Raw genomic sequence first — 27,200 nt, forward strand, 5'->3', positions numbered from 1 at the left:
GAAGTTTCACTTCAAAATTCGTTCCTTAACAAATGTTTGCCATGGAAGTACCATGCACTATGAGCCACTATGCATGGTGCATGGGCTTGCTTGGGGCAACAAATATGTTTGAACTCTTTATGAGAATTAGATGATGGTTGATATTTTTTTTTTAATTTTCTAGAGTCATTTCGTGATCGGAGTTTCTATTCTTTAATCATCTGAATGCTATAAAACTAAATGTCAAGGATAATGATTGTTTTTGAAGGTATCGGAATTCTTCCGCGAGGAGCGTTCCGGTGTTCTAGTGGCGGGGAATGGTGATTTTGCTGTCGCCCTGTTTAGGACACCTAGAGGTAAATTAGAGTAAATAGTAGTGAAAATATGTAGTTATTAATTTCAGAAAGAAAAAGACGAAGAATGTAGAACGAAGAAAAATAACGCATTGACGTAAAATAAACAACTAGACTCGCAGGCACAAAAAATGTCCAATGAAAAACTCTGCCTACGCGTTTATTAGGCATAGTTTTTAGACTTTGAACATTACTGCCATGAAATAAGGTGTTCATTTGTATGAATGTGTTTTAGTAGGCGACCCTTCGTTGTTTAGACGTCAATTAGACGAAGACCAAAAGTGTTGAAAGAAGTTAGGCGGGTACATGTAGAAATTTGAACGGGATGGAAAGAAAAAAACATGAAAGTGTGAAAAAAAAGTGAATGCAAATACTCATTTTTTTTAATTATTTCGTTTATTTCAGGTAACTTGAGGTCCATATGAAATAAATACCTTCAAACTTAACTTAAATACTATTTACTAAAACAAAATGTTTATTAAATAATTATTTTACTTCGAAGTTGTTTTATTTTGTTCTCCCATTAACATTGATTATATTCTCCTCGCTCGCTGCAAAGTGTGCGGAACGTCGGGAAAATAATATAATGAATTAATCGCGTTTAAAATCCGTTAAAATATTTAATTTTTAAATGTATAAGTAATACTCGCGTAAAATCAAACACTAGAAAATACTAAAATTGATTATTCAAAAAGGTTACTACATGTTCGACCCGGCGGACAGAGATCGCTATGGGAGGGCCGTAGCGCCGCCGTGTACGGGCCGCGCAAGGGCTTGCTTCTCGCAGTATCCCAATGTAAATGGTTTTAGCAGCTCTATATAGATAGTGTGACAAATGTTGAGGAGCAATGTGTGTGTTGTTTAGCAGCTCTATATTGATATTTAATTAATTTCGTATTTGGCAGCTTTTATAGATTGTAATGTCGTTTGAATTTAGTAGCCCTAAATAGATACATTGTGACAAATAATGTGTAACAACTCCATATAGATACTGAATTACTTTCATATAAGTTTAGCAACTCTATATAGGTAAATTGTGAATAGCAGCTCTATGTAGATACTGAATTACTTTCTTGTGTCCTTAACAGCTCTATATAGATTTTAACGTCGTTTGAGTTTAGTAGTTCTTTATAGATACAGAATTGAAAATGTGTTTGTTGAAAGTAATTTATTAAATAGAAGAATGGAATGTTTTATATTTTATATTAATAACTAAATATGATCAGGTAAAAACATTGTGTGAGAAACTGGGACCCAACATACCACCAGTTTTGAAAATCAAGAGTGATGACAACGACTCGAAAGAGGTACATTTTCTTTCTTTTAGGGCCGATTTTTCAATGCTTGGATAAAACTTATCCGTCCAATAAAGTATTACGCGATAATATTAAAATGTCATGTAAACTGTCAAATACGGGCAATTAGAATACGTTTTTAAAATGGTAGTTTTATACATTGTTCGACGAATAAGTTTTAACCAAGGATTGAAAAATCAGCCCTTAATAAAATTACATAGGTACAGTTCGATTCAAACTTAATGGCGGTTCGGAAGTTAGGTGCAGGTGCGAATGCGGGTTAGGATCTATGCGCACAGGTCCCTTAGCGTACCGCTAATGCCTAATACCTAAAATAGGCATGACGAAAGATTTTCAAAACCTCTTCCATAATGTGTGTATACGTTTACTAAACAAGAAAAACCCTATATTTCGCTAATATACTTAAATTTAACGAAGATAAAAGCTATTTTTTCAAAAAATATTTATTAACTGTGCCAAAACAGCTCACAGGTGTCATGGCGTAGGCGTGACGTCACTATTACGTAAATATGTAATTATCTGTATGCATAGCGAAGCAAAATTAAACAAATATTTAATTATTAAGTATTATAGAATCTAATTTCAAAGTTTATAAGTGGTGTGCAGTATTGCAATGTGAATCTACATAAAAATAATACCCAAAAAAGTGTTAAAGAGAAAATAATATGAAATGATTGTATAAATTGGACGGAGAGAAACCCGAACCACATATTCGTGAATTCGCAATTATCTATATTTCTGTTCTGAGTCGATAAAGCATACGTTAAAAAATAGAAAATAAATAAAAATGCGTTCCCGTTCCCGTTCCCGTTCCAGCCTTTTAAGACGTCCACTGCAGGACATAGGCCTCCCCCAAAGATTTCCATAACGACCGATCACCAGCGGCTCCCCGCCACTTTGATCAGGTCGTTTGTCCACCTCGAAAAATGAAAAATGCGTATTCTCAACATATTCATAACAACAAAATATACCTGACGCGAAGCTGTTTACATAGACGTGACGTCACGCGTGTTTCAGTCAAGATGGCCGACTGCAGAATTTCAATGTTTTATTTTATTGATAATCTCATTAATCTTAATGTTTTTACTGTTTCTAAGTGACTATTTTTAATTTATTTATTATAAATTTTCCCTAAAAAACACTAATTCGATCATTTATGGATACTGTCGTCATGCCTAATTGCACATCGGATCGTACGATGTTCCGAGCCGCCATTAAGTTTGAATCGTGCTGTACATTAAATAAAATGGCACACAGTGACCTAAAATATTTTAGCTCGGAATTTTATTTACATATTTTGCTTTTGAAGTGAAACTTCATTAGGCGCGGTGAGAGTAAAATTTCAAGGTCGCCTCATTGCAATACCGTCACGTCATGGAGTGAGGCGACGATTTTGTTATCATTGAATCTTGCCAAAGAAGTTTCACTTCTGACACGTGTGCTCGGCACACACGTTCTTTTTTTAAATTTATATTTAAAAATAATATTTATTTATTTTATATAACTAAGAATTAATTTCAAGTAAAAATATTTTAGGTAAAGGTGCTAGCGGACAAATCGAAAGAAGACGCCAATGACGATTCGAAAGAAGAAAAAGAGGTAATAATAATAATATTTTAATATTATATCAAACTTTGCATAATATTGAAAAGTATAGATAAACGTGATCTCAATTTATAATATTAATTTTTTGGTCCTGAATTCAGAATACACGTCATGTGACGCAGTTTGTCAGATTGATCAGTAAAATTAAGAACCTAAAAAACTGCGTCACATGACATGTATTCTGAATTTAGTATCTGAAAACTCGAATATTTGTCGGTAAATGTGAAATCGTTGCACAGATCTGTTCCTGTGTATAAGATTCTGAATTAAGTTTCTGAATTGAGTTTCTGAATTAAGTTTTTGAATTCAGATTCTGAATTAAATTATGAATTCAGATTCTGAATTTAGCCAGCCTAAGCTTAACTAGTCTATAAACTTAATCTCAAAGATGTAAATAATATAAAAATATAGAAATCTAAATTGATTATATTTGTTTTAATTGATGTACTTATACAAATTTCAGGTACACTTCGAAGAGCCAGCACATTTTGCTATATACGGAATGGATGTCACAAGCCTACGTAGATTGAATCAGCATGAAAGATAAATAAATAATAAAAAAAATCGAAAAAATATATAATTTTGTATAACTGCCATCTAGCGGATATTTTTTGAACTAAATCAGTTTTATACATATGTAGTACTTTTGTAATTTTCCAATAGATGGCGCTATTTTTAATTTTTTTGCCGCGCAATTGTAACGTTGAATTGTCAAAGTCCACATTTGTAATAGTGAAATTCTTGTAATAAATATTGTAAACTGTTTTTGTGTGTTTTATTTTTATTAACATTGTTTTTGGAGAGATATAACCTAACAGTGATAATATTAATGATTGGCAGTTTTTTTATTCTCAATATTAATTATTAATTTAGAAGAAATTACTCAAAATTGCTACACCGATTTTGGAAATAATATTATATAAGTTAATTCTATATAATAAATTATAAATAAAATTATATAATAATAACTAGTTATAGTTGATAATGGGTAATAGATGTTAAAATTTGATTTTCTTAGGCCCGATTTTTCAATGCTCGGACACACCCCGGACACTCCATACAAAATGATCGTTTTGACAGTCACACTGTAGAGACTGCAAATGTGTTTGTTAATGCTTTATGGTTGGCACATTTGTGACTAGCGTAAAAAAAATTCGCGTTTTTCTGATGAAATACATCCGTAAACAGCACAATATCTAACCATTTTCTACGAAAAACGATAATCACAAATCTAAAATAATAAAATTACTTTAAGTCAATTTGATTAATGTTGTCAATCTTCGTTGCGTATCGTCCTTGCAGAAAAATATGGCCCATTTTATGTCTGATCGCGCGGGGGTGAGGTAAGTTTAATTTTGGCGGGAGGCGGAGAGTGTCCGTTCTGTAGCGTTTAGCTACTATTATGTATTCTGTGGCTCGGATAAAACTTATTCGTCGAATAATGTATAAAACTACCATTTTAAAAACGTATTCTGATTGCTCGTATTTGACAGTTTACGTGACATTTTAATATTATCGTGTAATACTTTATTGGACGGATAAGTTTTATCCAAGCATTGAAAAATCGGCCCTTATACAAAATTAGAAAATTACAATAAGCATAATTAATTACATTTCTGTTCGAACCGAGTTTGAAAATAAGTAAATAACATAGGTATGTCAGCATATTTCAGTGGAGCATTTCTCAGTTGTTTCCATATACATTTTACTGGTTTTAAAGCTAGATGGCGCTGTGTGCTATGCTTTTGTAAAATCATCCACGTCAAAGTAAAATATCATAAACTAGCGGTCCGCCCCGGCTTCGCCCGTAGTACATATTTCGCAATAAAAGGTAGCACTAGCCTATGTTCTTTCTCAGGGTCTAAAGATTATCTGTGCCAAATTTCATCAAAATCGGTCCAGTAGTTAATGCGTGAAAACCATACATACATACATACAAACCTTTCCTCTTTATAATATTAGTATAGATAAATATTGTACTGCCGGTGTCCTCTACTAAACGAATGTGGATGAAACTTTAGAGTAATATAGGTTATCACAGTAATACATGAGATAGGGAAATAAATAAATTTGCCAGCAGCTTCGTCCGCACGTGAAACCGATCTGACAGCTAGCACCTACTTATTATAAAGTTTCAGAATAATCGGTCTAGCCGTTTTCGAATTATTAACCATTTTTAAATGATTATTTTTCATTCTTAACCCTTTATTAAAATCTGCAGTTATATAAAATACAAAATTGAAGAAATAAGTTCTATAAAAACTGACTTCTTTCACTTCAAATATCTTCCGATTATACCTATTTAGAAATACCCGAATAAATTCCAAAGCCCATTTCTCTCTCATTCAACATTCGCACCTGCTTTATAAAAACTATGAATGACACAGTTGCATTTATCTAGTGATAAATGATGGTAACATTACTTGCAATTCCTACCGTTTATAATTAAATAAATTATTTGATTTCGATTCACATCGTATTTAGCTTGTGTAGAAAGAAATGTTTGATGGTATACTTTAAAAAGCTTGAAACTTTTAATTTAAAAGTTTAAAACTAGTAAAATGAATATTATGCTCTATACCTATCTAATGTCGACCAGAACGCATTACGCATTTTGAATTGATAAATCATCAATTCAAAATGCGTAGTTATGTCTTCAAATTTCAGTCAAAATGTCCGGGGATCGACTTCGACACGAGTTGAGCGTGCAAAATAATTCGTAGTATAGGTTTTACTGTTCACTATAATATTATTAAACATTTAAAATTAACATTCTAATCTATATTAGATACAAAATAATGTTCACAATATACCATTGTTCCAACTAACCTAAGAATCGGTGATTAGCAGGTTTGATATCAAGGTATTCTGTATTAGGTACCTACTTGACGAAGACAAAAAATAAATTGGAGGCAGATCACCAAATTGTGAAGAAAATCGATTAGTGCAACAGATGTGAAATGCATCTGCCCCATACCCCACTAGGGGACACGGTCCAGCATTCTATATTTATTAGCAATTTATATCTATATCTTAATCTTAATATCACTACATAGTATAAAACAAAGTCGCTTTCCCTGTCCCTATGTCCCTATGTCCCTTTGTACGCTTAAATCTTTGAAACTACGCAACGGATTTTGATGCGGTTTTTTTTTAATAGATAGAGTGATTCAAGAGGAAGGTTTATATGTATAATAAGATCCATTAAGTAGTGGAGAAGTACTGTTATTTTTGAGGTTTCTAATGTGATGTCGTAAAAAATTACATTTATTCCGCTTACATTGCAAACGCAGGCTGAACCCTACGAGTTTTATCAAAATAATGTACTAAGTATTATACACATTGAAAAGGTCTACAGAAAAGTCCGCGATGGTATATGTCTATCTCTTATGGATAACCCACAATAACTTTTTTTTGTCATTTACTTTTTACGACAAATAATGGCTAATTTTCGAAGCGATTTTAACCAATACAGCATTAATCCTTAACCAATTAAATACCATGGATACATTGTTCATTTAATATAGATCTATATGGCCCTTTACACCGTATGATTTAAGTGAATATTTTCGAAGATATTACAGATTTAAAAATTGCAGGACGTAGCGTTTGCGGCCGCCCGGCTATGTATTTTATACCCGTGCGATGCCGGAGGCCGGAGCGGGCCGCTATATTTTTATACCTATACAACGTTCACAATTTTTCTGTAGTGTATTGCACGCCTCATAAGCGAAGCGTTGAGGTGGGTACTACTGTCACTTCGCGCAAAACATCTGATTTTTCAAACTTAAAATGTCTTTATGTATCATACATTGCACTTGTAAGATAATACATACACACACATATTAAGAAAAAACACTATTTTAACGTTCATGATATTTTTGATGTCATTTTTGTTATTTAAACTAGTTAAAAAACAGTTTAAAAAAGTTCTGTCTTGGACGTCCGTGTGTCTGTATGTGCGGATCCTTTTTCTTGTTAACACGATAGCGACCGAAATACTTTACTAATCGAGACTTTTTTTTTCTCTTACGCTTGAGTATGCTCAGGAATAGAACCCTTTCATTTTTCAGGGTCTGATTCGATGTGGTATAATTGTTATTAAATAAACAAAAATAATAATTAATAAATATTTATTTAAAAAAAATTATGAGGCGTGCACTTTTGGATTTTCCAAATTATTTACTATTTAGTATCAGCATTGCACCCGTGCGAAGCCGGGGCGGGTCGCTAGTACTATTATAAAGGCGAAAGTTTGTAAGTATGGATGTATGGATGTATGTTTGTTACTCTTTCACGTAAAAACTACTGAACCGATTACAATGAAATTTAGCACACATATAGAGGGTAACTTGGATTAACACATAGGATAGGTTTTATCCCGGAAATCCCACGGGAATGGAAACTATGCGGGTTTTCCTTTGAAAACGCAGGTGAAGCCGCGGGCGGAAATCTAGTCTATTAATAAAATTTCATCTCTATCTAATAAGGAATTCGGGCACAATAGCGTGTTGCATAGTATTATGTACTCATAGTACATAAATAGTACGTAGTAGGTACTATGAGTTTCTAGGAGTGCTCCTATCACAAATTAGTTTAAGACTTATAGTAGGTAAAAGAAATAAATAATTTAAATATTTTAGTTTTAGTATTTTTCATACCAACAACTACATGCAATCATAGACAAAACAATTAAACACCAAAAATCCAATCTATCTTTTATCTTTCGCCGTATCTTTTTCTATCCTTCGCTAAATACCGTTGACAGAAGTCAGAACATGTCAGCAAGGGGAGAACTTGACGTATGGACAAGTTGAGACAACATTATAATTAGCGGGACCACACGAGTGGTTCGGTCTTTGAGATATGCTATATAATATAACTAGCTATCTGCCCCGGCTTCGCCCGTGGTACCTACATGTTTAAACTATCCTATCTCTCAAGTTGGATCGAACTACACATGGTGTGCGAATTTTATTATAATCGGTTAAGTGGTTTAGGAGTCCATTGAGGACAAACATTGTGACACGAGATTTATATATATATTAAGACTAGCTGCGCTCCGCAGTTTTGCCCGTATTGCTCCGCTTATGTAGTAATTAATTACTACAAAAAAATCTATTAAATACTAATAAAGAAAACTCTTTCCATTTAAGTTCTGTTTATTGTCTACTATTGATCACAAAAACTACTTAATCGATTTATGGCAAAATCTAGACATGCGGTAGCTTGACAAGCCAAGTTCAATCCAAGAGATACTTATTACCAAAATTTTGCTGCGTTGTGCGGTGTAGGTACCTACATTGTCATTTATAGTGTGTGCTCAGGTTTCATCTAAAAATCTGCTGGACCGATTTCAATATTCAGTAGGTAGCACATAATCGACGCAGCTAAAGAGCAGGCATTATGAACTAGAATAAAAGTTTTTCAGAACATAAAGATACTTATAGATCACTACATAAACATAGTATAAAACAAAGTCGCTTTCTCTGTCCCTATGTCCCTTTGTATGCTTAAATCTTTTAAACTACGCAACGGATTTGGATGCGGTTTTTTTAATAGATAGAGTGATTCAAGAGGAAGGTTGTATATAATTTATTGGGTTTTAGACAAAGCGGGCGAAGCTGCGGGCGGTAAGCTAGTAGTCTATAAGAGCCTATAAACATAATATACATAATCAAGACCACACAATAATATAATAATACCTATTAAAGTATGTAACTAAATAACATTGAAATATCCTGCAAAACGTCCGCTCCGCGCATGCGCTACCGCCGGCCATTTTGTTTTCCCGAATTTTTAATTACGCGCTTTTTGCAGCAAACCGCCATCGGCCGTCTGCTTTTTAGCGTTCTAAGAATTAAATTAACTAAATTTAATTTGATACATTTAAAGCGCTTTTGATTTATTAAAAAAAATAATTGTCAAAATGCCGGCGCCTTTGATGTTTTGAGTTACATTGTAGGATCCATGTCCGAATGTAACATATCAAATTACAATGAAATTGATGTTTAATATCGGCATGCGGTGTTTTCCGGAACGCGTGCTTTTATGGGACTAGCGACGCGATCTGGCTTTACTCAGTAAATGAATGGGAATTTTATTGCCACAAAAGTATATTATGAACTTACTTCTATAGTATAAAAATAAATCTCAAAATGTGTTGGTAAGCGTAACTCGAAGAACGTCTGAACCGATTTCGTTATTTTTTTTTATAATATTCCTTAAAGTACGAGGATGGTTCTTATGGAGAGAAAACGTAAACATGTACCACGTGCGAAGCCGGGGCGGACCGCTAGTATATTAGTAAGCTGAAGAGATTGTTTGTTTCTTTTTACGCGCTAATCTCAGGAATCACAGGTCCGATTTAAAAAATTATTTCAGTGTTAGTTAGTCTATATCGAACAATATGGGTAAAACCGCCGGGTACAACTAGTACACAATACATGCTTTGTGACCTCGTCTTGTGCATGTATAAAAAAAATCAAAATGGCCGATCAATGCACTTCATAAATCCACAGTAACCTGTGTTATAGATTTTCCTGGACTTAGTTCGTCATGGTAGAGGTAATTAAATGAAGGACATTAAAACTTGTAGTGTTGTGCTTGGTGTTATCGATAATTCTTTTATCGTAAACTTTACTAAGGCAGATTCATTCCCTACTTTCCTTACTATAAAACCTAATTGTAAGCAATTAATTCTTTGGGTCTTAAATAAACTAATCCTAAATTGAATAAAATGTTGTTAAATATTGAAAGCTTCGCTGCAAAAATATTTTTGGCAAAAAAAAAATATATGGTTATTTTTATGTGTCCCATGAAACATATATACTAGCAGATCAAAAATTTTCTAAAATGTATAAAAATGCATAATATAGAAAGTAAATTAGAGACTAAATCATATTTACAAAAAATATGTCGCAGACACTGCAAAACATTGAATAATATAAATTACATCATTGTTCTTTTGATCATTGATTTCATTATTTATTTAATCATAAAACTAAAATGTAAAATATATTTTCATCGTATTTATCGACATCCGAACATCACAGCCCATAACTAAACGACTAACATAGCTTAGCAGCGCATTGTTTTGTGCACATAAAATTAAGTTCAAACTTCAAGTTCCCTACAGTATCGGTTTACCTAATTATTGGATATTTCATTTAAAAATCATTTATTTTTCATTTCAACTAATAATTTTATATTTAGGGATAAGAAATATTAATACTATTTAATTTATTGAGATAACTGTAGGATATGTGAAAAATCGCTGCGCTTTTTGAGTCACCTTTCATCTTTCTATAGCAATGAATTTTATTTAATTTTGTCCAGCTAATCTATGCTAATATTATAAAGCTGAAGAGTTTGTTTGAACGCGCTAATCTCGGGAACTACTGGTCCGATTTGAATAATTATTTCAGTGATAGATAGCTCATTTATCGAGGAAGGCTATAGGCTTATCATCACGATAAGACCAACAGGAGCGGAGCGAAGCGGGTGAAATCGCGGGGAACAGCTAGTTAAATATATTACTAGCCGCTCCGCGCGGTTTCACCCCCGTGGCTCCTCTCCTGTTGGTCATAGCGTGATGGTATATAGCCTATAGCCTTCCTCGATAAATGAGCTATCTAACACCGAAAGAATTTTTCAAATCGGACCAGTAGTTCCCGAGATTATATGTATAATGTAATGTATTAAAGATATAACATCAATAAGTGAGTTAAATTGAAGAAGCTTTCAAGAATTTAGAGGTGGAGTTATAAACAATTTTTGGTTAAATATGATCCCTGAAATAAGTCGATGTAAGTCGAATTTAACATCGATTAAAAGTGTAAATTATAGTTGTACATAACTATTTTGCAAAGCTCCAAAATGTCGCTATAATATCTTAATTCATAGAAATCTATTCAGTCATTAGAAAAGGACAACGTTACGCATAAATTCACTGTCTCTTTTTTATTGATAATATTATAGCGTAAATTTTATATAGCTTTCCGCCCGCGGCTTCGCCCGCTTTGCCTAAAACCTAATAAATGATATACTAAAACCTTCCTCTTGAATCACTCTATCTATTACAAAAAACCGCATCAAAATCCGTTGCGTATCCGGGACATAGGGACATAGGGACAGAAAAAGCGACTTTGTTTTATACTATGTTGTCATGTATTATTAATAGCACCCAAATGAGAAACGAATAACAAAACAATTACTAATACTGACTGCTTAGACTGACTCTATAATGTAGAGATATCTCTATGTCAAAATTTATCCAGACCAGATTAGCCGTTTTGTGTATGATTTATATCCATCAATTCATGATTCACAAGCTTTCGTATTTTTATCAACAAAGTTTTTGATGACTAATATTTAAAATGGAATTCCCCGAATTTTTTCAACAGTCACGGTTAGTATAGAAGTTCTACTCACAAAAAGTGTTGCTATTTCCTGCGTATACAATGACAAAATGTTGCCATTCATAGGTTTGGTATAAGGCTAGCAACCCTTAGCAATAGCTATGCGAAGCTATGAATTTTATAGAATACGGTCTATTAAAAATTACATTGGAAGTTTAATACTGAAATTGGTGAACATATTTGTTTGAAAAAAAAAATAGTTTATACTATAAAATATAAATCGTCTTATTAATGTTTATGAACAATTAGCTTTCCGCCCGCTGCTTCACCCATGTTGTGTACCTAATCCTTGCCAAATAATTAAGTAAAACCTTGCTCTTGAATAACTCTATCTATTAAAAAAACCGCTTCATAATAATTCGTTGCGTAGTTAAAACAGATAGGAGAGAGACTTTGTTTTATATATATAGTGCTTATTCATTTCCATAAAAGAGTGCACAATTTATTTCTCTCTGGGCGTCTTACTTACGCTATGATCTACGATTGTAAAACAGCAGATAATATTAAACTAAACTGGTAAAACTAAATTCATATTCGAGTAAAATTAAAGGTTTTTAATTTTATAACAATGTTTGGTTCATAAAAATCTGTTCTCAAGTTATAAATAGTGTAACTCGATACATTGCTTGTTTAAGTTAACAACAGTTAAGTAATACTTTGTTGCACTTAGCATGTTTTCATGTATAATATTTTAAAGAGGTAAAGATTATATTTTTGTATTTTTTATTAACTACAGGGCCGATTTAATTCCAAACCGAAATAATTTCTAAGTACAATAGATTATACCTATTTTTTAACTCTGGTTCGAACCAGGCGCAAATGCATATATGTATTATGTACGCACGCATGTATATTATACGCATATGCTATAAGAAAAACAACACATTTTTTTATATTATAGCATTCACTAGTTAACCATCCTAATCAGTAACAGTGATTTATCGATAACATGACAGGCCAGCCCTTTTGACATTGTTTACTTTGAAATACCGATTCCAACCCTAAGGAATTAGGGATGTACAATAGATCAAACGAGCTTGACGGTTTTTGATATCGAGAAATGAAAGTATTTTGGTTGTTCATTAAAAAAAGTCCTTCTGAATTATTATTATATGAATTAGTTTTATGTATTTTGATTAAATAATGAGTTCACATTTTGTTTTAATGTGTAATTTTATTGAATCTGTAAGGATAGACTTATATACATATGTTTTTTAATAGATATTATAGTGATTCAAGAGGAAGGTTTTAGTTTATCTATACTAATACTAATAATATTATAAAGAGGAAAAGTTTGTAATTATGTATGTATGTATGGTTTTCACGCATAAACTACTGGACCAATTTTGATGAAATTTGACACAGATAATCTTAAGACCCTGAGAAAGAACATAGGCTACCTTTTATTGCGAAATATGTACCACGGTCGAAGCCGGGGCGGACCGCTAGTAGTATCATCACTATCACTACATAGTATAAAACAAAGTCGCTTTCCCTGTCCCTATGTCCCTATGTCCCTATGTCCCTTTGTACGCTTAAATCTTTGAAACTACGCAATGGATTTTGATGCGGTTTTTTTTAATAGATAGAGTGATTCAAGAGGAAGGTTTATATGTATAATAAGATCCATTAAGTAGTGGAGAAGTACATACTGTTATTTTTGGGGGTTCTAATGTGATGTCGTAAAAAATTACATTTATTCCGCTTACATTGCAAACGCAGGCTGAACCCTACGAGTTTTATCAAAATAATGTACTAAGTATTATACACATTGAAAAGGTCTACAGAAAAGTCCGCGATGGCATATGTCTATCTCTTATGGATAACCCACAATAACTTTTTTTTGTCATTTACTTTTTACGACAAATAATGGCTAATTTTCGAAGCGATTTTAACCAATACAGCATTAATCCTTAACCAATTAAATACCATGGATACATTGTTCATTTAATATAGATCTATATGGCCCTTTACACCGTATGATTTAAGTGAATATTTTCGAAGATATTACAGATTTAAAAATTGCGGGACGTAGCGTTTGCGGCCGCCCGGCTATGTAGGTATTTTATACCCGTGCGATGCCGGAGCGGGCCGCTATATTTTTATACTTTTATACCTATACAACGTTCACAATTTTTCTGTAGTGTATTTAGTATCAGCATTGCACCCGTGCGAAGCCGGGGCGGGTCGCTAGTATAAAAATAAAGCCGCTTTCCGTCGTGTGTGTCTGTATGCTTAGATCTTTGAAATTACACGAAAGATTTTGATGAAAGATTAAGTGATTCAAAAGGAAGATTCTAGTATATCGTTTATAAGGTTTTGGACAAAACGGGCAAAGCCGCGAGCAGAAAGCAAGTTTGTTATACCTACATATAATGTAACGTCTGGTGTAGATTTGAAAATAAAACTCTTTTCCAAAGGGTCAAACTCTGGTGTACAATTCATTAAATAAATAATAATTAAATAATATTTTAGAAAAAAAAAACAGTCACACACTAATTGCCACTTTATTTTTTATTTATAAAATATCTTTGGCTCACATGCCCACATATATTATAAGGAAGAAAAAAATAATAATCTCATGTATTTAAAAACCTATTTTGACAGCAACGGCTGTAACATTTGAAGACTCGTTCATTTTTGTTTTTTTTTTTTTCAAAATGGCCGCCTCATTTGCGCGGTATTGTTACGCGCCAACGCTTGAGTGTATACGAGTGAAACGGACATATTAAAATAATTCACAACACAACGGACCGATTTTTAAGTTCCTTTGTGTATATTCTGTATATCTGGATAAGGTCGTAAACTATTATTTTTAAATGCTATTTCATTGAGCAGATCTAATTTTGCCAAAAAAATGAATTAATAACAAAAAAGTAATTTTACAATACCTGCCAACGTAAACTACCATAAATATGGATGAATATCTTGAAGTAAATGATGTATTATATCATTAAAACGACTCTTTCTAAACGCCTGCACCTGGTTTAATGCTCTAAGCCCGTGCACAACATTGGAAAATTCTTTATACCTATCTGTTTTTATTGTTACGAGGAAGAATTGAACAAGAAGAAAAGAAAACAGTAATTTTCAATGCGACCGTTATAACGATATATATATAGTATAGTAACTTAACAAATATAACATAAGGCTCTACTTTGAAAGCATTCCGATTAAAAGGACAGATTTCATAAGTATGTATTAATAATTTACTATTACATAATAAAATAGCGATGTATATTTGTAAGTACAACGATTTTCTGTATATTACTAGTTTTCATGCATATTATTTAATAAATATCTCGATTCCCCTGTCCGTTTTACTCCTAAGCTCGCTATATTTATTTAGGACTGCTCATAATTATGATATTGTATGACACACGGTGGCGCGGCGTGGAGCTACACCAGCCTTATGTAACCTATTTAAATACACTATTTAGCCGCTTGCCCGAGTTTTAAACCGACTTATATTTTACTAGCTGTATCCCGCGGTTTCACCCGCGTGGCTCCGGGTCCTGTTGGTCTTAGCGTGATGATAATATATTTTAGCCTTCCTCGATGAATGGGCTATCACCGAAATATTTTTTCAAATGACCAGTATTTCCTGAGATTAGCGCGTTCAAACAAACAAACTCTTCAGCTTTATAATATTAGTATAGATAATGTGAGAGAATAAATGAAATAGAAATACATACATTGCATTATTTAATTTAAAAATCAGTCAGTTTTATAATTTACTAGCTTTCCGTCCACAAATTATGATATTATACTAAATAAAACCTTCCTCTTGAACGACTCTATGTCTCTATCTATTATTAAATATCACCGCCAAAATTCGTTGCGTATTTTAAAGACCTAGAGGGAAGTTACTTTGTTATATACTATACTAGCTTTCTGCCCGCGGCTTTGCCCGCTTTGTCTTAAACCCAATAAACTAGATACATATATACTAAAACCTTCCTCTTGAATCACTCTATCTGTTAAAAAACCGCAACAAAATCTGTTGCGTAGTTTTAAAGATTTAAGCATACATAGGGACCGAGAAAGCGACTTTGTATTATAAATTATAATGATGAATAAACTATTAAAGTATGGATTTCAATTGACATTTTTATTTTTTATATTACTCTATATGTATATGAAAATTGATTTCATTGAAATTCGTTCAACTATTTAGAATGTGATCGACACGTTTCACTTTAGTATAAATTGGAAGCTCCCAACCATAACAATATTCGTTTAAAAACGAATTCGTTCATCACATGACTAATTTTATTATCTGTTGAAAAAAAAACCTACATCTGCCATAATCTTGACGTATTATTTGGGCTCAAATGCCGCGTTTTTTTAATTCGAATTAGGAGCTCTGTTTACGGAGAATCTCATTCTAGGTCGGATTTTGGCGGTCTTTTGTTTGACGTATACAAACTTTTCGGGCCACAGATTATACAATAGCTTTTATTGTCTATGACATAGAGTTATATTTCGTTTGACGTTTTCGTTTAGGAATGCGAAGCGTTGCGTTCCATTGTACCCGCTAATCCATAGAGAATAGATTTTTTTGGCGGCAAAATTCTTATTTCTTATGTATTTTGAATTGCACGTAACCTAATACGCATGGATTCATTGAATGTTTTTTTTTTTTTTAATTTTGCTAAAAGCGAGTGAAAGATTTATTATCTATTGTAAAATGTGTCAAGGTGAAATATTTTTTTTTGTGATGGATTATTTTCGGATGTTAACAATTATGTATTATTGAATAGAGGTTTTAACACCCGACACGAACGTTGTCGTGGTTGTCACTGTTATTTTTTTTATAATTCACAACGGAAAATATACAATAGCAGGAGTACAAAAATAAGAATTATCTACAATACATTGGTCAATTTGTGAATCTGTAAAAGCTATATTCAATCTATTTTTGGTATAGATATAGTAAAGCCTCCGCTCCTGTTGGTTTTAGCGTGATGATATAATATAATAGCCTATAACCTTCCTCGATAAATGGGCTATCGAACACCGAAACAATTTTTCAAATCGGACTGGTAGTTCCTTATATTAGCGCGTTCAAACAAACAAACTATTCAGCAGTACTACAGGTCTTCCACAGACCTATTTCAGACACTAGTACTTCACAACGAAAATGCTACATACTTACATATTTAGTTCGTCTGTAATAGTTTTAAGTTGTGAAGGCAAATAAATGAACTTTTTATTTTATTTATTTATTTATTTATTTAGCTTTATAATATTAGTATAGATTATTCTAGATAATAATTCAATGCCTAAATACTGTCTATGACATGATGATGACCTTCCCAGATTTTCGTACTGAGGAAAAATACTGTAGCGATCTTGTATGTTATTCACAAAGGATTTTTCTAAGCTCTAGGTATATGACATGAATTCAGGGTAATTTAGTAATTTATTAATAAAATAGTTAATCTTTACTAAACCTAAGTAGTTAATCTTTTATTTTTAATTTCTCGTCATAAAAAGTCTTGCCACAAAATTCCTTTATCAATTTTAGCCAATTATCTGGGTTTCGACTCAGGCGCAAGAAAATAAAATAATAATCATATTAATATGATTAAACAGCTATGCTATCCTTTTCAACAAATAGACAAACTGATGCCAGGATACCGTGAATTACTAGAAACAGTGTGTCGTTTTATTTGTTCTTCATATTAGTATATTTGTTTTGTGTATTTGACGACAAATGTCGCGGCGCGGCATTAGTTCAAATATTAGATTGGGATCTTTTTGGTGAGATTAGATGTTGTGGTTTAGTATTATATAAGGTTATATTGTATATTTAAAAGTAAGTTTATGCTTGTAATTGTGATAAAATAATTACATTAATAAAGTTTCCATTCCCTATTTCATTTTAATCAGTAGTGTAGTTTTATTTTCACGAAAAAATAGTATATAATATAAAAAAGTCCACTATTTCTCATTTTACAAACGATAATATAATATCTGCAAAATTCTGTTAATACATTTTCTATTTATATAAAAATTCATCCAAATAGGGAATACTCATTTAACATACAGACTTGAAGCAAACATTTAACATACACATGATTTTATATTCGCTTAGGTACATAATATTCGTATTGGTAAATAAAAATAGTTTATTTAGATGGAATGTACTATGTTTGTTACTCTTTCACCCAAAAACCGATAGCATCTGTATAAAATTTTGTACAGAGATAGAATATTATAGTCTGGATTAGCACATATACTTCAAATTCAAAATTTATTTTTCACAAATTTTTACAAACTTTTTAAAATGTAAATCAAATTTACATTTTATCACATTATCTGGAGTCAACCAGTGACTTAACTTTAATATAGCACATAGGTATTATTAGGTAACTTAGCGAATAAAGCCGCATACTTGAACTATTTTTAAAACATATTAATGTAAAATATAACAATTTTGCCAGTCAATAGTGACAGACAGACATACGGTTGAGATAAACATAAGTTACTTATGCTCGCGCACTAAGTAAGGGATCCTGACCGATTAAGTTATGGTCAAGCGTGATACTTAGGTATGTAAGATGGTTCCGTAGCTACAGAAGTTTAATAACAATAGTGTACCTGAGTACAAGCAAATGGGAAGATAAGTTTTATATAGGTGCTTTAATAAACTTAATCTATACATCTATACAAATATTATAAAGAGGAAAGGTTTGATTTTTTGTTTGTTTGTTTGTTTGTATGAATTGAATAGGCTCCGAAACTACTTGGCAGATTTGAAAAATTCTTTCACTGTTGGAAAGCTACATCATTTCTGAGTGACATAGGCTAGGTTTTATCCCGGAAATCCCACGGGAACGGGAACTATGCGGGTTTTTTTTTGAAAACGCGGGCGAAGCCGCAGGCGGAAAGCTAGTAAACTATATAATAAACTTAAACAATAATTACTTAACGTTTAAAAATTTAAAATCGTTTAAACACCTTTAATCTATTTGTTTTATTTTTACGTTAATTAATACTTTTGCCATATATATAGTTTGTAGTATATAAATAGTTATTTATTCATGTTACATGGTTCTCGACAAACACAAAAAAAATCAAATCCCTGTGCCATCTTTCATGAAATGAAATAAACGTTGTTTAAGAACTAAATTTGTTCTTTATAAACAAATACGAATACGCATAAAAACACTTCCAAAGGAACCCAAACCGTTGTCACCATGGCTCAGTTTTAATGGTAGGTATTTCAAGTAAAAAATCCTTTATGAATCATGAGCCTTATCACTGTGTTTAAACCTTTCGATAAATAGAGTAAAGTGCGGTCAAAGATTATGTACTTTACAGATGTGTCAAGGATGTAAAAAAAAGTACTTTGAATAAATTGATACTTTAAGAAGAATGTTTTTTTGTCGATTGCATATTTATTTATTTAAATTTTAACGCTTTCGCTTTGTTGCTCTAAAAAGTACTGTTTCATAAAATAGGAGTTTTCATTATTAAAGGTGTACATATTTAAACAAACAGCGGTTTTATTAGCTAGCAATTACTTCCAGACAACCCTATCAAATTTCGAAGTGTCTAGTCGTCCGCTAAACGGATGAATAAAATAAATTAGTCGTCCGATTACCGGATGAATAAAATAATTTAATCGTCCGATTACCGGATGAATAAAATAATTTAATCGTCCGATTATTCGGATTACAAGATAACCTTTTAACACTAAAGCTAGTTGGGTTGGACTGAAGCAAAGGGGGCGCAGGACTTAGAAAATTTTTGATGGAGTTGGTGTCATTATAACACCTATTTATTATTGTTTTATCGTAAAGATTACGCTAATATAAGCATTAAGCATGTTTTAAAGGAACAACTTTTCTCTAAAATCAAAAATGGCCGAGATATTAGCCCTCAATTCGTTAGGTTAGGTTTAGGTTAGGTTAGGTTAGGTTTCTTAAAAAAAAACTACACAGAAATAGAAGCCCCGCTTCGCGGGGCTCCGTCGACGCGCAAAAAAAAAATCAAATACCTACGTGTGCCCTCCTCCCCCCTCTCCTCCCCCCACAAAAAACCTATAATACGTGCGGCAGTTCTCTAAAGAAACCCCGATAACCTAACTATATACATAGATAAATAGATGTTATCGGACGATTAAATTATTTTATTCATCCGGTAATCGGACGACTAATTTATTTTATTCATCCGTTTAGCGGACGACTAGCTCTGTCCATCAAATTTATTTGCATCTGCTTGTGTAGTTTACTACATTTATGTGCAAAAAGTGTTTTCATGATATTGAAGATTACGAATTGAAAGAAAGAAGAAAGAAAAGACATTTAATTCAACACACAAATAAAGACTTAAAAATAAAAATAAAATAGAAATTAAATATAAAAACAGAGTGAAATTGCGTTATAAAACATTAACATTAATTAGGTGTGATTCTGTGTGCTTAAGAGGTGCAGCACTGATTTTCAGTGGTTCCCATGTTCCCAAATGACGCCTATAGTGGCAGAAAATGAAAAATACTAAAAATGAATTATTACTAAAATAAAAAGAATGATCGTAGAACAACTAACGAAAGACACAACAGCATAATTATTTAAGACAATATTAAAATTAATATTTAATCGACACTCATATAACAGGCAGAGAAGGCACTATTTCTTCCCAGAACAAAATTTAACGCATCTGGAATAATAATCTTTGCTATTTACATATACCGGGGGGTCCTTACAAGACGCGGTACCTGATAACTTAGTTAAGTGCTATAAGAAATATGTTACATGCATTTTTTTATTTAGCCCAAATACTTCTCTGCAAAATATATTTCAAATGTCAAATGTTTGTAAATCACAAAGAGTCTTAACTCGCGGACAAGTCCACGGATAAAATTTAGTAGCTTATGTGTTATTCTGTTTCTTATTTATATTTATATTTTCACGTTGATAATGAAATAATCATCTATTACATAATATTTTACTCTCTCTCTCTCCCAAACACCTAAATTTATGTATTACCAATTTTGCTAAATATATAAAAGATCACGCCATACATAGAAGTGTCGAATTTAACTGCGAAATTATTTAAATTACTTAAATTCAATACACAAATCAAGTTAATGTGATCGGGTCTCAAGGCAAGTTTGGTTAGAAGATGTTTATGCGAGAGGTATCTATTTTTAAATGACGTTCCCAAAAACGAAGGAGGATATCAATTTTTCACGTTTTATCAACAGATACATAAATCTATAAAGATAATATCCCGTCTTAATACCTAAAAAATAGATGAATATGTAACCTAGTCAAATAAAAAAAAATATTTACCATAATATACCTAGGACATATATCAATATCGCAATAGGTATAATTTTAGTTAGGTGGTTTAGGCATGCAAAACCAAAAACTACTTTTTCTATGCATTTGTAATCTAATTTTTCAAATTCTCGATTCACAGAGTTTGAATTTAAACTCCTGCAAAATTAATCGACCAATTCTCATGAAATTTTGTGTGTAGGTATATGGGGTAGGCCTGCGTTACGGCACAGAATAATAACTAGTAGCTAGCTAATCGCTTAACATCAATTAATATTTCTCGCCCTAAATGATAAGAGTAAGGCAAAACAACTTTTTCCAGGACGACTAGTGATTTAAAAATATCGAAGTATATAATATCTATCTGGTAAGTAAATTAAAACATACACTACCTAAATAAAATAAATTCATTAGTTTCATGTTGCATATCACCATCCATATTTGAAAGCCAAAATATATTGGCTTCATAATAAAAAAATACCAACTCGGTGGGTCCACAGCCATAACTTTGTCAAATTATCGCCAAACTGCGTAAAAATATGTCTAAATCTATTTAAGAAAAATAATATTTATGAGCGCAACTGGTCGTATGCAAATAGCATTTTTTGATAGATCCGTGACCATTGAGAAGTTTATTAGTCATGCATGTAAGTTATGTTATTTTGGCTAATATCAATGATATAATGGGACTGTGGAGTATTGAGATTTATTGAAGTGAAACTTCTTTATCGGGGTTGGAAAAAAATTGAGTGTAACATTTTTTCGTTACGCGTGACATTTTTCCGTTAATCAGATGTTTCGTAAAAACTAGCCTATGCCACTCTATAGAAACAAAAATCATATCAAAAATCGATCTTTTGCGACGTGAAAGACAAACACACAATCGCATCACTACATAGTATAAAACAAAGTCGCTTTTTCTCTCCCTACACTGAGAAAATTTTGCTTTAGCAAAGTACCAATTTAGCTCGGTTAAAAATTATTCTGCTGCATTCAATCAAGACATATTTAAAATGTGCATTAAAGCTTTGCTAGTATTATACAAGCAAGTATTGCTAAATATTCTTAGCTATTATTAAAAAAGTACTTATTTATTTCAAAATTAACGACTCGGTCAATATTACCTTTACCGAATTAGGTTCAAAATAGACAAGCTTACGTTATTATTTAATGATAAGTAAGTTATTTATTTTTAGACATAATATTATTTGGCTAAAATTAAATCACTTGCTATGAAGCATATAACCGTGTTTCTTACTTAAAAACAAACAAGTAACTTATCTATTGGTACATAAGCATAGCTCGGCAATTAACAATGGAGCGAATACTATTTTTGACCGAGTAACTTGATAAAAATTAAACAAGGAATTGGCTGCGTAGCCTGCAACGTCGGCCATTTCTATCAAATCATAGTCGAGTGACGAACGTGTCTGTTGAAGCGCCGCCTCAGCACCTACAAGGCAGATTCAAATTTACATTAAAAACAATAATTTTTCATCATCAATTTGAATTTTAATCAAACTATTATAGAAGAGCAAGATGCAGAAGACAAACTATTATGGCTCAAAAACTCCTCTGAGCCATGGACAGCCGTAGAACTAAAGTGGCAAGAAACTACAGAGACGAGGCTAATTGCTGCAAAAGAGCTCCAATACCTCAATACAATGAATATGCGGATCTTAAAAAACCCAAAGGATATCTTCTGGTGAGTTAAGTTTTTTAGAATTTTTTGTCTGCTTTAGTTTAATTACTTTTGTATACTTACTTACGTTTTTTTTTTATTTGTTTACAGCTAGAAAAAGATATGAAAAGCAAAGGACAATACACCGAAATCACTGAAAGCTTCCCCACAGTCAAACCAAAAATAAATTTGAAAAAGTAAGTTACTTCTGATCAAGCATCATATTGTCATATACCTATTACTTTAATATGTAAATTACATAAGGTAGGTACGATATAGTTCCGATATGATATCTGCATATCTACACATCAAATTTGTAACGAGGTTCAACCAGAATATTTTATAATAGAAAACGAACAATATGTAAAGAGCTTATTGTACTTAAATTTTTTTTTGGTGCAAAAAATGTTTAAGTTTTAGCATTTATGAAGACGAATGTGAATTATGTTTCAATGAGAATAAATTCAAATGTTTAAAAAAATGACGGATTTACTTGTTGGGTTGTAATAAAATTACATATTAGATCAAAAAGATTAAGTACTTATTCTCCTAGCTTATTCTATGGTTTTTGCCTAAACTTTTGACTTATCAAATACATTTATAAGTACAATAATTAAGGTGTATTAACTTGCTTACATTACCATAATGGTTGTTTGTTTTTATGTAAACAAACCTAAACCACTTTCATTAGAGAACAAACACCAACATCGCGAAATAAAATCAGCTGTTCCGTAGATTTTGGCAGAGTAGATAATTCCACTTTTGTACTTATATTATGAAACAGCTGATATTTCTTTTACGATGTTGGATTTGGTCCTATACCTAATTAAAGTTGTTCAGGTTTAGTCTGAGTCATTCCTTAAAAGTTTGCTCATGATTTATATTTCACCCTGTTATTGTGAAAATTAAAACACAGAACTCCAGTATCGTTTCTTGACATTGTGAATTGTGTACTATTTTTAAAAGTAGTAGTATTTAAGTGTAAGTAGTAGATATGTTACTTGAAATGATTGTATCGTGTACTGAATAAAGCTAATTTCATTAATTTGCATAATTTTATTTCAGTTTCTTCTAAGTTTTTGGTGTGTCGGCAAAATTAGTGTTGTTTTCCTACATGAACGTTTCATTGGCTTTTTTTCCGACATGCCAAAATGTTTCCCACTGCATTAATAATGGTACAAATGACAACATATCGAACTATATAAATATTTTCAGTATGAGCTGACTTCACATTGTATACAGGGTGTAACAGAAAGGGGGTACACATCTAAGAAGGGCGTGATGTACTGATGAAACTGAACAGTACATCACGTCCTGTTCGGATGTGTATATCCCCTTACACCTTGTATAGGTTTTACGAACATTCACAGGTCAGCTTATACTGAAAATATATAGCTTAATATGTGTCGTTTGAATTATTACTTGCAACAAAGTATTTTAGCTATGGTTACCTAATAAACCCGCCTAAGAATTCAAAGTAACTTGGCTAAATATACCAATCTTAATTGACTAGAAAGAACAGAGTATATTTAGTTATAGTTACCCAATGAACACGATTGACAGTACCCAGTAACTTGGCTACGTATACAAATTTTAATTGAGTAGAAGTAACAAAGTAGATTGGCTGTCCCTACCCAATAAATATGATTAACATTACTGTGTTACTTAGCTAGTTTTACAAAACAACATATTTGAAATCACTGAATTACTTTGCTAAAAACAACAGAGCACGTTGGGTATTGTTAACAGAGTAACACGGTTGACTATAGTAAATAGGTTTGTTAAGTTTATTGAGTGAATAGGTTAAAAGCAACAAACCCTTAATACGTATTTTTTGACCACCTTAGTGGGCTTATATTACCAACATACGTTAACAAAGTTGACTTGTATAATTTTAGCAACAAACTTTGCAGGCTCCCTCCGAAGCAAGTTACTCGGTTGTAAATAGCTGCAACTTGATTATTTATAGCCGTTACGTTTTCTCAGTGTATGTTCTTTTGTATGCTTAAATCTTTAAAACTACGCAACGGATTTTGATGCGGTTTTCTTCATAGATAGAGTGATTCAAGAGGAAGGTTTTAGTATATAATTTATTAGTTTTTAGACAAAGCGGGCGAAGCCGCCGGCGGAAAGCTAGTCTATAATATAAAGATGCTACTTGATCTAGGAATCGAACCTAGAATCCCACGATATACTAATTACCACTGAGCCATGGAGTTTATCAATTATTCAATTAAAGTGACGTAAATTAAAATCATGTGATGTACAAACAGATATATTGTAATCGTTATAATTAATGGTTTTACAAATTAAACCAAATTGCTTTTTCATTATCGACAAGGTAAGGTGGCTTCACACAACACTATTTACTAACGTAGCGTTTTTTCAAAGCTTTAGTTTTTTTTAATGCACGCTTGTTTTATTTATTGTTATACTAGCGGTCCGCCCCGGCTTCGCCCGTGGTACATATGAAAAATAGATGTTGGCCGATTCTCAGACTTACCCGATAAGCTCAGAAAATTTCATGAGAATCGGTCCACCCGTTTCGGAGGAGTATGCAGACTAACATTGTGACACGAGAATTTTATATATAAGAAGATTAATTTGTACTTTCAAATTAATTATATTAATACACTCAAACTAAAAAATCAATGGATATAATGTTCTAATACTACATTTACACGCAAAATTTTTCACATCTTTATCCTACTAATATTATAAATGCAAAAGTTTGTGAGGATGAATGCATGTTTGTTACTCTTTCACGCAAATGCTACTGAACCGATTACAATGAAATTTGGTATGTAGGTAGCTGAAGACCCAGAATAAGACATACGCTACTTTTTATCCCAGAAGTCCCATAGGGACGGGAACTGTGCGGGTTTTTCTTTGATAATGCGGGCGAAGCCGCGGGCGAAAATTTAGTTTATTTCAATAATGAATAAATAGTACTAAACAGTTTTATATTTCGTTCTCACCAATTTCAATATCAAAGATTATAGCAATAGCATGTTATAACAACTATTTGTCTTGTTATGAATAAAAAATGGTCGCCTGTTTGTTTCACAGCCAATCGTGATTTTTGTTCTCATCGAAACTCAGTAACACTACTGTGTTAATTACTTTAACTATGGCATGATGTTGTAGTGGTTAGCACTTGCTAGAGGTCCCAGGTTCGATAATGGTAAGTTTTTTTTTAGATATAATGATGTTATATAATCTATACTTACACTTATTACGTATTATTATTTATTTAATATTGTAAATAGCTGAAGAGTTTGTTTGTTTGAATGCGCTAATCTCAGGAACTACTGGTCCAATTTGAATAATTCTTTCGGCGTTAGATAGCTCACTTATCGAGGAAGGCTATAGGCTATATATCATCATGCTAAGACCAACAGAAGCGGAGCCACGCGGATGAAACCACGGGGCGCATCTAGTAATAAATAAATTAGTTTAGTAGAAAAACGTCGCGGTCCGTTACACGTGTGAAGAGCCTTTACATCATTTAAATAAATAATACAGATACGCGATAAAAATGCAAATGTTACGTATTAGACAAATTATTGGTCGCAGGCAAAGGAAGAGCTTATAGATAAAATAAAATTTATTATAGGCATCAGTAAAATCTTTCTTATATATAAAATTCTCGTGTCACAATGTTAGTCTGCATACTCCTCCGAAACGGGTGGACCGATTCTCATGAAATTTTCTGTGCATATCGGGTAAGTCTGAGAATCGGCCAACATCTATTTTTCATATGTACCACGGGCGAAGCCGGGGCGGGCCGCTAGTCTTATATATAAAATTCTCGTGTCACAATGTTAGTCTGCATACTCCTCCGAAACGGGTGCACCGATTCTCATGAAATTTTCTGTGCATATCGGGTAAGTCTGAGAATCGGCCAACATCTATTTTTCATATGTACCACGGGCGAAGCCGGGGCGGACCGCTAGTATTCTTATAATATACTAGCCCGCGGTTTTACCCGCATTGCTCTGCTCCTGTTGGTCTTAGCGTGATGATATATAGCCTATATATATGTCTTCCTAGATAAATGGGCCATTTAACACTGAAAGAATTTTTCAAATCGGATCAGTAGTCCCTGAGATTAGCGCGTTCAAACAAACAAACTCTTCAGCTTTATAATCTTTATATATAAAAATGAATCGCAAAATGTGTTGGTAAGCGCATAACTCGAGAACGGCTGAACCGATTTCGATAATTCTTTTTTTATTATATTCCTTGAAGTACGAGGATGGTTCTTATGTAGAGAAAACGTAAACATGTACCACGGGCGAAGCCGGGGCGGACCGCTAGTATTAGTATAGATTTGAGATTGTTTTTGAGTTATAGATGTCGTGTGAAGGTATTTTAACCATCTTGTTGGTGTCATGTAATTCCGTCTGATGAAAAAATGATAGTATTTAAAAATTATTAGGTACTAGCTTCCGCCCGCGACTCCGTCCGCGCGGAAAAATTAAGATTTATTTTTTTTCTACGTATTTTTCCGGGATAAAAAGTACCCTATTTTATGCCCAGGATAATAAGGT

General features: G+C 32.5%; 1 protein-coding gene and 1 long non-coding RNA gene across 2 annotated transcripts in view; both read left to right on the forward strand.

Moving 5' to 3' along the window:
- Positions 1 to 3,967, forward strand: part of LOC149895674 (uncharacterized) — a 51,622-nt gene extending 47,655 nt beyond the window's left edge. The window contains exons 46-50 of the mRNA XM_090118451.1: positions 248 to 335; positions 1,028 to 1,128; positions 1,559 to 1,639; positions 3,185 to 3,247; positions 3,717 to 3,967. Coding sequence (XP_089974577.1) covers positions 248 to 335; positions 1,028 to 1,128; positions 1,559 to 1,639; positions 3,185 to 3,247; positions 3,717 to 3,800 — 417 coding nt within the window. The 3' untranslated portion in view covers positions 3,801 to 3,967. The remainder of the gene's footprint in view (positions 1 to 247; positions 336 to 1,027; positions 1,129 to 1,558; positions 1,640 to 3,184; positions 3,248 to 3,716) is intronic.
- Positions 3,968 to 22,376: 18,409 nt separating this feature from the next.
- On the forward strand, positions 22,377 to 23,194 carry LOC149895675 (uncharacterized). The gene is made up of 2 exons (XR_016458416.1): positions 22,377 to 22,671; positions 22,759 to 23,194. It is a non-coding gene; the product is annotated as an uncharacterized LOC149895675 (long non-coding RNA).
- The last annotated feature ends 4,006 nt before the right edge of the window (positions 23,195 to 27,200 follow it).

This window comes from Colias eurytheme, chromosome 30 (genome assembly GCF_061535395.1).
Source record: "Colias eurytheme isolate Ceu_HAF_F1 chromosome 30, ilColEury1 Martin Lab GWU primary, whole genome shotgun sequence".
Classification (NCBI taxonomy): domain Eukaryota; kingdom Metazoa; phylum Arthropoda; class Insecta; order Lepidoptera; family Pieridae; genus Colias; species Colias eurytheme.